The 12261-nt window shown below is 42.3% G+C and overlaps 1 protein-coding gene across 6 annotated transcripts in view; it reads right to left on the reverse strand.

The window, feature by feature from the left end:
• Positions 1-937: 937 nt before the first annotated feature.
• The window catches only part of SLC44A3 (solute carrier family 44 member 3), a 74533-nt gene continuing 63209 nt past the window's right edge, over positions 938-12261 (reverse strand). For 4 of the 6 annotated variants that reach the window (XM_045547488.1, XM_045547485.1, XM_045547486.1 and 1 more), the window contains 3 exons: positions 5355-5492; positions 3035-3271; positions 938-1457 (listed from right to left, as the gene is read on the reverse strand). In XM_045547488.1, the coding sequence (XP_045403444.1) occupies positions 1353-1457; positions 3035-3271; positions 5355-5492 (480 nt within the window). In that variant the 3' untranslated portion in view covers positions 938-1352. Of the gene's footprint in view, positions 1458-3034; positions 3272-5354; positions 5493-7703; positions 7858-12261 lie in introns of those variants that run through there. The other 2 variants (XM_045547489.1, XM_045547490.1) reach the window with 2 other exon arrangements.

Below are 12261 nucleotides of genomic sequence, written 5' to 3' on the forward strand. Positions count from 1 at the left end.
TCTTCTGATAGAATTTGCTCTATTAGATTTGGGGGTGAAAATGTGCCTGTTTGTTTCTTTGCTAAGACAGATAAGAGGGATACATGTGGTTTGAAAAAACCTGTAACAGTGAAGTTTACTTGCTCATCATTCCACAGGGACTAAGTTTAATGCTTCTGAGGAACTGCTCTGTAAATCTCGTTTCTAAAGGAAACTGCTGGGCCTAACTTAATTCAATGGTGCTGTTTAAGAAAAAAGTAATTTGCATTTAAAGTAGACCTGGGCTGTCAGGCTGTTTCTTGTCATCTTTGAAGAGGTGTTTAGGGAAAGGAAGCCTTATGTCTTACTACCTGCCCTGCCAAATAAATCAGATTGATCCTCCTGTTAGGAGAGTAGGTAATCTATTTATTGCCCACGTAACAGACACAGGGCTGCCAGTCAACATGTTAACGTTCTCTTTGTTTAAAGCTTTAAAAAGGGAAAGCTCCCACTCCTGCCCCCCACCATCTAAATAAGTGTCTGGGGATGGGGTCCAGGTATAAGTGTTTTTAAAAATCTTTCTCCAGGGAATTCTCAGGTGGAGTGGTAGTTGGAAACCACTTCTTCAGAATGTCTAAGTTATAAAAGAGCCTGGTGCTTTACCAACTAAGTCATAGCTGGTTAAAATTCTGCCTCTCTCTGGCACATGCCCAGTTCAGGTGGTACTTATGGTTAGAGTTTAAACTTTTGGTTTTTATTGCCACTAAGTCTAAGAATTGTACTTGGAAAAGTTAATATATTGAGCATATTTCCAGGATTGGATGAGTAGGGAAATGTCCTACCCTATATAAGAGCAGCATTCCAAGCTGGGCATAGTGGTGCATACCTGTAGTCCCAGCTACTTAGGACACTGAGGCGGGAGGATTTCTTGAGCCTGGGAGTTAAAGACCAGCTTGGCAGCCTGGACAACATAGCAAGGCCTCTCTACTGAAAAACAAAACAGAACAGAACAGAACAAAACAAAAAACACCACAATAATACTCACAATATTCCAGAGATTTCTGCTAACAAAATCTTTTTCTTAAAAAGGTTTATTGGTTGTACCCTTAAAAACAAATCGCAGTTTTTATATATTGTGCTTTTTAACTGACACATATAAACATGGTTTTAAAAGTCTGTCCTAATTGGTACAAAAATAGGTTGTAAACTTTTATGGCTCCAGTATTGTAATCTGGTCAAACATTAATGACAAAAACAATAAGAAAGAATAGAGTCTATCAAGTCTTGCCTTTTTTTTTTTTTTTAGTTCTAACTTTTCTCTAATAGTTTTGTCTTTTATTCTGTAAATGGCTCTTAGAGGAAACTTTTTCCAGGTACAAATATCTACTGGGCACCTATCTCACAATGGGCCGGAGCTCTGTTCCCTCTTCATTCCTTAAAGAATTCCTGTCTTGCTGTGCACTCGTACTGTTCAGTTTGTTGCTCCTTTTTACAAAACTCTGAAAAACAAAAGAATGAGTTGGATCAGTGTTATGTATCTGCACTGTTCATGATACAATGGCTGAGGGCAAACTTCTCCTTTGCCCCCTGAAGTTTTACTGAAAACTTACAAAAGGCAGATTAATAGAAAAGGTATATAGGTTTATTAGCATGTAGAGGAGAGAATCACAGAGTGATTGTCTAACCATGCAATGGGCAATAGTTCTATATCTTTTTAGGGGAAAGGGAGATGGGGAAGTGTGAGTGATTTTACAGAAGTAGTAAGTGATTTTCAGGGGAATTTAGTGAACATTAAGAGCATATAATGGCCTAGGACAAAGTGTACTGGGCAGAGCAGACAATGGTTTCTGACAAAAGTATGTCCAGGTGTATAGGTAGACTTTAGTCTTTGTTCCTGCAATATGAGTTCAGTTAATGAAAACTCGGGGACGTGACCAGCGGTAACTGTTTTCTTCTTTGGTGGGTTAGGACTTTAGGTAGGTAAGAGGACTTCAGAGAACAACTTCATCCTATGCTTAGGGAGAGACAAAGAATTGAGAGGAGAGGGGAGGAAGGTCAGACCTCAAAGCTGCTTCAAGTCAGCATGTCAAGGCACCATATTTTGGGGTATTGGTTTCTCAGCCCCAACAATAACCATTTACAATAACCATTTATATAACTTTGGAGAACTGAATCCTAAAGAATGTTTTCCCTGGTAAATATTTTGAGGGGTAGATTTCAAAGTGGATTTATAACTGGAAAAGTGTGAATCAGGGAATCACACCTGGCTGGCTTCATACCACTATCATAAACACTTTCTTTAGAGTACTACAAATAAGTCAAAATAAATAAGTAAAAATTGCATTTTTATATTTTATATAGAGAAGGATGAGGATACGCTAAGTATAGAACTATAGTCATGCCTGTTAAACTTCAGTGCCTGAAGAGTGCTTTGAATGCTCTGCTTCAAACAAAAAGGGCTTTGACACTTAAGTTTAATGGCAACAGCATAAAAGAAAATTATTGAAATATCAGCATAAAATATCAAGTGACTCAGACAACGCAGAAGAAAAGAGATGAGACATGTTTCAGCTGTTAAAATATCCCTGTCTACCCAGGATAAGGCAAATGAGCAACAACTGTGTTGCAAAAGCTGTTGCAAACAGCTGCCTGCTATTTCCAGATATAAGCAGTATGGGGGCTGTGCTCACACTGGGTACAGGGTGTGGCTTTTCTCGTGAATAAAGGGCCTGAGAATTGCAGATCTGTCAATACTGGCACAGAAGGTGATTAGTCTACATTAGAGCGTGCTCTCCCTAAAATACCGTGGGTAGGACATGATGCTTGGGGATACAGAAATGCTTTAGAAAAAGATCAACCGTTACACTTCCAGACCAAGCCATTAGCACCAAAGGGACTTGGACTACTACCTTCCACCCAGGGTAGAAGTGCTGCTCCTACTAAGGAATCCAATTCCAATTGTTCTCGGGACATTCAGGCCATGGGGTAATAGAAGCCTACAGAGCCCTCTGAAAGAGAAAGTGAGGCTGAGATTGTCAGGATGGAGACTGCAACAGGAAGGGAAATGTCTGCTTACCAAAAACTCTTGGTCCATAAAGTAGGGCTTTTCCGATGATCCATCATTTGTTTCCAGATCAACAGCAAAACACAGGAAAAGTGCATCCAGCACAGTTTCAAACACAGATAAAAAACTATGGGCTACTAAGTATGCAAAAAAAGCTACCAGTAACAGAGGGATTGCCCACACCTGGAGTGCACGGTTGTAGTTAAATGCCATCAGTCCTCCAAAAACAGTGAAACACACCACCAACGCCTGTCCAAAACAAGAGGGTGTTGAAAATCTTTATAAATTGGTTCGTTAGAATATTTTTTTAAAGATTTTTTTGTCAGTTACAAGTAATAGTTTCATATATGTGCACATGTGTGTGCACAATATTGCAAAGTATGCTTGTCAGAAAATTTGGCGGAACGAAATAGAAGAAAAAATGAAAAGCTATGATATCAATAGAAAACCGAGTTAATAGTAGGTGGGGAAGGTATATGTACTTTCATTTTATCTGTGCCTAGCTTTTGTATTTATACAGATGTAATAATACCTCAAAATTTTTATTGTCTTTTCACTTACTATTAATCCCACAATAAGCATTTTCACTTAAAAACTTTCTTTTATAAGCACCATTTTTTAACAACAGTGCAACAATCCATTGAGTGGATATACTGTAGTTTAACAGGTGATTAGTTTTACCCTGGGGATTGAAGTGAGAAGGCTTTCCAATGGTGGTGTGAGGAGATAATAGGCTTAGTCCAGGCTTTTGCTGTATGTAATTATTATTTCTATGCACAGGATTATAGGCCATGATGTACCAAGTTCTTTAACAGATGTAATGGAGTCCATCTGGGGTCCCCGTTGCCCCTGAATGTCCACAAAGATGAACATGGAAATCTGAATGCTATTTCATTAAAAAAATCAAAGACTCACTGGTTATCACACAATCATTAAAAGCTCATTAGCCATCATGTATTCCTTTTGGAAAACATAGGAAAATGAGTTGATCTTAAAGTAAAATAAAAAATAACTCTATTAAAAAGATGAAACATCATTTGAAACATTTTTGGAAGCAGTTATTATTATAGAAACTATCATCCACAATCCTACCAAGCTAATGGAAACAACATTAGCCATTTAAATACAACTACAACTTAAGATTATTCAGGCTATTTTGAAAGGCATAATTATTTTCTATTTCTATCGCTACCACTACATGAAATGTGTTGGGCCCAGCTGAGACTTCAATGTGTGTGTGATTAACACAGACCTGTGAAACCCAAGCATGTTGTAACATTACTGACACCTACCTGTGACAGTAATGCACCAGAGACCTACACCAAATACCACAGAGGCACAAAGTTTTAAATGAGCAAAAAGCCCCCACATTTAACATTGGCCAGGTCACAACTGGAGACTAAGAGCTTGTTCACTTTTGGGCACCGCTGAAGGCTGAAGTGTTGGCGTCAGATATGGAGGAGTGGTTGAAAGAATTGAGGAATGTTCAGCTTGGAATGCAGAAGGCATGGTGGGAAGGGCACGGTGTCTGTGGTCAGGTATTTGAAGGGCAGTCAAGGGGAAGCAGGATCAGGCAAACTGACATTGCAGAATTAGGCCCAGAGGGTGACTGAGGCCCAGTGTAGACAGACTTCTGACTTGAGCACGGTCAGATAGGGGTGGGGCAGGGACTGGTCACCACTTTGAGCAACATTTCAGTTACTCTTCCCTACAACCTAGAAAGGGCATGGGTCTGTCTTTATTTTATAGCTATGAAAACTAAAGTTTGAAACTGTGCTAGGATCCAAGGTCAGGGCTCTGTCCTTTATATTATGTGATGTTGTGGCAGCTCTGAGGTGTTCCTTCCCTACACAAGATGACACACAATCTCTTAAAAATTATTCAGATGAGAGGACAAATGTCATTTTGGCTTCATTTAGGACATTAACAATTCTATCTTATAGTCTTAATACACTTAAATAATATATAAATCCCATCAAGTTTCAATACTATTTCTATATATTTTCAATGATAAAAACCCTATAATCATTTATTTTCTAAGCTTTGCAGCATTTTCATTTTAGACATGAAAAAGTGGGAATCAGAATGATAGAACTGATCACAGGTAAGAGAGTAAGACTAAGATTAAAATCCTGGCTACACGTACTGTGGAACCCTGGACAAGTTATTAACCTTGAGTTATACCCTAGGGATTGAGGATTTAAAGGGGCAATGAAGCGTGGCATATACTACAGAGTAAGTACTCTAGAAATATTAGTTCCCTTTCAAACTAATTGCCGCAGGGCTCGATTTTCTGAATGCTAGCGTCTTTTGTTTATTCAAGGCATCTTACCTTTCCTAGAAAAATGACGAAGTCTCCAAACCAGTTAACAGATGTAAAATGACTTGAATTCTTGGACAAGATTTTGAATGCATCTCTTGCTGATGTACAAAAATCTGTCCCATTAATGGCAGTTGCAATATATGCATTCTGAAACAAAAGACAAGAATTTAAAAATGATTTGTATAATTATTATTTAAATAAAATATGACCATAGAGAATATCTGCAGAATAGAGAATGATATTTACCACTATCTCTACCCATAAAAAATAATATCATATTCAAAGGCCCTCTAGTCTCTGATTATATTCACATATGTTTTCATACAATTACAGTAAAAGAAAAGATAAGTATTTCTGGTCAATATGGTGGATTGAACATCCCACTACAAACATATGGAAATGATGGGTAAAGCATAAATTATTTTTATTATTTTTTTAATTTAAATTTTTTTAAAAGTAGAGATGGGGTCTCGCTCTTTCTCAGGCTGGTCTCAAACTCCTGAGCTCAAGTAATCCTCTTGCCTCAGCCTCCCAGAGTGCTAGGATTACAGGCATGAGCCACCTCGCCCGGCCTAAATTATTTCTTAATGCACAACAGTCTGAGGGCAGAAAGGAAGTTTAGGTACCAGAAAGAAAGCAGGCCCTAGTAATTTGTGAGAGCTGAACCCAAAGGTCCAACAGGCATGGAATTAGGCCCTTGCTAGAGAACTGAACTCCCTGAACAAATTCAGGATTCCTACGCAATTTAAATGCAACCAACCATCCCCAGAAAGAGGTAAAGAAATGCACCATCTGCCTGGGACCATTAAAATTACTAAGGTCTGGGCAAAGGCAAAGCAAAACCACCTTCCCTCAGCCAGGGAACAGTGGAGTCCTACGGACAACTCTCGCAGAAGATGAAGGATGCTCACAGGAAGAATTTACAGATGACCTAAGGAAATGAACAGTGCAACAAACAAAAACTAGAAAGAACAATCTAGAAAAAAGTATTCAGGAACATATGTTTAACATGCTGAGGAGATAATGGAAGGAACGATAACCATAATGAACAAACAGGATGGTATAAAAAATGAAAAGGTAGAGCAGAAAACAAATTGAATAGAATAGAAATTCTAGAAATGGGGGTGGGTGAGGTAGCTCTCTCCTATCATCCTGGTACTTTGGAAGGCTGAGGCAGGAGGATTGCCTGAGACCAGGAGTTTGAGACCAGCCTGAGCAAGAGTGAGACCCTGTCTTCACAAAAAACATAAAAATTAGCCAGACGAGGTGGTGCACACCTGTGGTCCCAGCTACTTCGGAGGCTGAGGCAGGAAGATCACTTAAGCCCAGGAGTTTGAGGTGGCAGTGAGCTATGATGGCACCACTGCACTCTACCCAGGGGGCAACAGAGTGAGACTCTATCTCACCAAAAAAAAAAGATATTGTAAAAACGAAAAATATACAATTTAAATGGGACAGTGTCATGATTATATATATAACTTTCTTCTTTTATATAATCAGCATTTTCATGTTACTACCTGGCCTTTATAATTTTAATTTTCAATAAATATTCTGTCGGGGTGCATGCATGTGCACGCACATGTGTAGCTGGAACATATTGACTGTTTCATATATTTTGCTATTATAAATAACTATGAAATGAATATCTTTTAATTTCCCAATTTTGGATAACTTTTTCAGGATAAATTTGCAGAAACAGGGTTACTAAGTCAAAGACAACAACTGTGTGTGTGTACGTGTGTGTGTTCATATGAGAAGATTTCTTGGGTCATTTTTCTGAAATACCTTCTCCTTATAACTATATGATAATTTCAAGACCATCTATTTCTCATGTGTCTCTTGAAATCTTTAAAAATGCTACTTGCATTGATGTTTACAATGAAGAATTTATAACTTTCCTGGGAAAATACACTGGAATACTACCTGCTTGGGTTGTCGTCATTCCTTTTGGCTTGGATAAAGGATGAAAGTTTTGTATCCCATGATGTACACATTAACCCTTCCATACACTCCTTCAGAAACATCATAAGGAACCAATGTGGTGTCTAGGAAGTGAGCCAGTCCCAATGGCACAGGTCCCAATGGACTAAGTGGAAGGGGAGATGAAGGGGACTAACAAGATTAGGGAGTAGAATGAACTCCATTTCTCAAACTCCCTTTTTACCAAGGCCAACTGGAGAGGAATGTTCGCTTCTCAAAGACAAAAGGCTGGTAATCATCCCCCCAACGGGCCACCACTCTTGCCTTAGAGGGGATTCTCAGTAAAGTCCCTGCAAAAATGCCTTAACAGTATTTCACAAAAATCTTCTGGTCTCTGCCTTACAGAGAATGCATGTGAAACTCGCCTTCAAAATCCCAAGCCAGCTGTAGGCAGAAAGCTGCTCCAGTCTGGAGAGTTGGGTCTTACGTAGGGAAGTGGAAACTCACTTGCTCACACTATTTAACTAGGCGTCTTCAGTCACCTCAGGTTCTCAGAGGCCTGATGACCAATCCATTCATCCTCAAAACACAGCTGTGGGGGCGGGTGAAGAATAGCATAATCATTCTTTTATAGACTGGAAACCAAGATCAAGGGCATTTTCCCCAGGTCCCCTGGTGAATCTGTGAGACAGAGACCTTTTTTAAAAAAAAAAATCCTAACCTTCTGGACATTACACCATCAATTTTCATTAGGGCAAAATGCTATTTAAAAGCAGTGTGGTTAAGGTAAGCACAGGCTCCATAGCCAGACTGTCTCCGGGTTCAAATTCCAGTCCTACCACTGACTAGCTGTTGGTCTTGGGCAAATGATCTAAACTAAGAACTCAATTTCCTCATCTATAAAGTGCGTGTGGAGCACCGACCGCAAAGGGATGTCGGGAGGATTAAAGAACATTTTCCCTATAAAGCACTCGGCGAAGCACCGGCACATGGGAAGTGTGCAATAAAGGGTGGTTGTTATCATCCAGCCCTCACCAAGGACGGTCTCGTTTACAACTGGGAACACGGAGGCAACCTTTGAGCACCCGCGGACGTACAGAAAGGACCCGTGGTTTCTTTATCCATAGGCTTTAAACCCTCACACCCTCGGGGACGCAGGAAAGGGCAGGTCTTGCTTCTCACATCACGTTCCAGCCCCCAGCGTGGTCTTGTTTTGCAGCTGCAGCCGCCACGTGCCGCTCTGCCTTCAGCCCCTCAGCCCTGCATCTCTTCCCCCTCTAAACATCTTAGTGAGCTTTCTGGGTCATATGGGGAAATACAGTTTTCGTGGGGACTTCTTTTCCCTGCACAACACTGCCTCACAGTCAATTTAGCACCATCACTCATAAGCAATAAAAATAGATTTTGCTCTTTGGCTAAAATGATTAAAGGTTAAAATGGTACTTTCTCATGCATGTGTTGACTCCACAGATTTTTCTGGGCCCATAACCATTTATCTTTTCTTTAATGTATGAAGCCCACTGAAAGAGGGCATTAAAACCACACTGACAGGGAAATTACATATGCCTTCCTGCAGTTACTGTGCCGCTAGCATTTTACCGCAAGACTCAGCCCTGAGTGCAGCAGGGAGACCTAGAATTAATGTCTGAATGAATAGGTGGAGGAGGGAAGAATCACTCGACCCAGGACCTCGAGTGAACATTTCTGCAGTTTCAGCATTAGCTAATTTATACTTATTCTGAGCAGCAGCTGCTTCCTTGTCAGGCAGCTGGAAGATAGATTGTGCTAAATTTTCAATATTGTAAGTCCTTGCTCAGAGCATTTGCACTTGCCTGGGCTGACAGAACTTGGAGTTACCGTGCAAAGGCAATCTGCAGATCCTAACAATATGTGGAAAGGATTGGCTGTAATGAGGATTAGGAAACACGTTTTGTTGGTTGTGAAAGTTAATCAGGAAATCCTGAAGGCTAATATTTAAGCAAGCAAGAGGTAGTGGCATTTGGCTTTTGATTTAATACCAGACAATATTCAGTGTGCGTGTTTTTTCAGCATCACAAAATAGGTAGGTATTTCTATGTCTTGAAATGGTCATAAAACACAAAATAGAGGCCAGGTGTGATGGCTCATGCCTGTAATCCTAGCACTCTGGGAGGCCAAGGAGGGAGGATTGCTTGAGCTCAGGAGTTCAAGACCAGCCTGAGCAAGAGACAGACCCCATCTCTACTAAAAATAGAACAAAATTAGCCGGGCATGGTGATGTGTGCCTGTAGCCCCAGCTACTCGGGAGGCTGAGGCAGCAGGATCACTTGAGCCCAGGAGTTTGAGGTTGCTGTGAGCTAGGCTGATGCCACAGCACTCTAGCCTGGACAACAGAGCAAGACTGTCTCAAAACACACACACAGACACACACACACACACACACAAAATAGATACAAGGAAGAATGCCCAAACTGACAATGGCAGCACCTCAATATTAGGTCCCAATTTTCACTGCCTTGCCTGGGAGTAAAGACTCCTTCTAGGTACAGGTTGATTAGTTCTCAGACTTTCATGGAATGTCCACCTGGGACTGTCCCAAGCCGCCAGGGAGCACAAGGGAAAGGACACAAACAAGGATGGTCCTGTGTGGCTGGGGGGACATATGTCATTATATGTAAATAATGACATTCAATACCAGTGCAAATGTGAGAGCAACAAGAAGCAGAGCCACAGCTGGGGGTGAAGGGGAGAAGGGAGGAGCATGGGGGGAATTGGGAGGACTTCATGGAAGTGGCGTTTGAGCTGGTCCGGATGTTGGCTGTCTCCAACAGGGTACGAGGTGGCCACAGGTGTGACTGTGAGTGCACCTGTGCAGGCACTGGTGGGCCACGCAGGGAAGTGCAGTGGGAAATGGGGCCGGGGGAGTCAGGAGCCAGACCTCTGTGGAGCGAGGGGAGCAACAGGACGCTTTAGGAGGACCTGTAATCTCCAGCCTGTGCTTCTGACAGGGCCCCCAGGTGGCCCTGGGGAAGTTCAGGACAGATCTCCCTCATCACTGCCATCTGCTGAGCCACAAAGCCCTGCACTCCCAAGGTTTATTGCTACCCAGATCTAGGGGAGCCCCTAAGTACCCCCCCAATGCCTGCTGGGCTCGCTGGAGCTGTGCATAAATGCTGCGTGACCAGTTAGTTGTCCACTGGGCACACGCCCCACTAGCAGTCACAGCTGGCAGCCAGGCCCAGTGAGCCCTTCTCTGGGGGGAAAGCAGGAGTGTTAGGAATTGTCGCTCTTCCCCCACTCTGGCTCCCCCTCCACCCCTACCTCAGAGATACCCCAGTGATAGGTCCCAAATGGCTTGGCACAGACTTAACAGTAGCTTCCTAATTTATATCTGTGGCCTTTTCCCCCCCCAGTCAGTAAGCAGATACATATTACATAACTTCTGTGTGTAAATAAATAATAATGACAATAAAAATAATGGCAAACATTCATCGAGCGCATACTATGTGCCAGGCCCTATACTTTATCTCCCTGAAAGCATTAACTCGTTGAATCCTCTTTACTCCAACCCGGTGAGGTAGCGGAGGACTCTCAGGCACAGAGAGGTTAAGCAGCTCGCCTGGGCACACACATCTGACGGACGTTGCGTCACTCGCACACGAAGCAGACCTCTGACTCATCCGGGCCCATCTGCAGGAAAACATTTACTTTTAGCTGTACTTTGTGCTTTTCCTTCCGAAAGGTTCAAACTAATAAAGTGGTGCTCTCATGAGATCTACCGTTAAAAAGAGACAGGAATGTGGCCGGTTGGTTTAGCAGAAAGAGACTGGGTTCCAATCCCGTCGCCTCCAGAGAGGTGCTGAGTGGCTTCCGCTAAGTCACATCACTTCTCAAGTGCCCATTTAGTTGCTTGGAAAAGATGCCCACCAAGCCTAAGATGCACGTCAGAGATGCTCGTGTGTGTGCAGCGCTTCACAGCGGACCAGGTGCCCTCACAGTTACCATCTCCTCGGCTCTCATCCGCTTTCCCACAATGAAGCCAAATAATCACCATGGGTATTATTCTTCCCATTTTGCAGAAAATTCTAATTATTGAAGAAAAATGAAAGAGATTTAAGTGTACTTTTAGGCACAGAAAAGCTGAGTACCTCTTTACTTTGAGTTATCTAAGAATGGTAATTGCAGCTTTTACACAGAAAGAACAGAACACTTTTTGCTCCTTAAGTCAAGACCAAAGCCTGCACAGCCCGGCCCTCTGCCCACGCTCTGCTGAGAGCAGCCAGCTGTCTTCCCACTGCGCTGAAGTGGTTTCTTCTTTTGGTGGCACAACTGTGAACCTGAGTTTCTGCTGACTCTTCGAAAAGGTAAACAGAGTTTCCCTCCATAGAGGAGGGAAGGTGTTTGCCAAAAATCATGCCATGAATAGCCAGCTTTATTTCTGGAATGCTTTCCTCACAGAGTTCTGATATTTATTAACTCAAAGCAAGAACTACTAAAACAAACTTGAGGAACAGGATGATGAATAAATAACACTGGCTTTCATACTTCCCTCAGAACTGAAAGAAATACAGTGAAATCTGAGTCCAGCTACATCCCCGCACATCCAGGGTCCTTCCGTGGACCTACAGTAAAACCCGCAGGAACCATCCCAAACCAGTTTCATCTCGGGCTCTGTTTTTATCACAAACACATGTGGAGTGAGGCAGGGCACAAACAGCCACTGGGCCTTCCAGGGCCTCGCATTCACCGTTCAGATCCCTTCAGGGACTCGCTGGTCACCAGGCTGCAAACAAACGTCCAGTGAGACGGTGAGGAAGCCGGCCAGCCCCTCAGGGCCGGGCCAGGTGGGAGGGTGGAAGGGGGGACAGGAGAGCTGCGCTGCCTGGAAAGCCAGGCCCCGGGCAGTGCTGTTTGGTTTGCTCTTTTTAAATCGATTTGCTTTTTGCTTGATTTTTAGGATAATGGCTTTATTATTTTCATGCTCATCATAAAAAATCAAGCAACACAGGAGAAACCA

This window comes from Lemur catta, chromosome 3 (assembly GCF_020740605.2).
Source record: "Lemur catta isolate mLemCat1 chromosome 3, mLemCat1.pri, whole genome shotgun sequence".
Classification (NCBI taxonomy): domain Eukaryota; kingdom Metazoa; phylum Chordata; class Mammalia; order Primates; family Lemuridae; genus Lemur; species Lemur catta.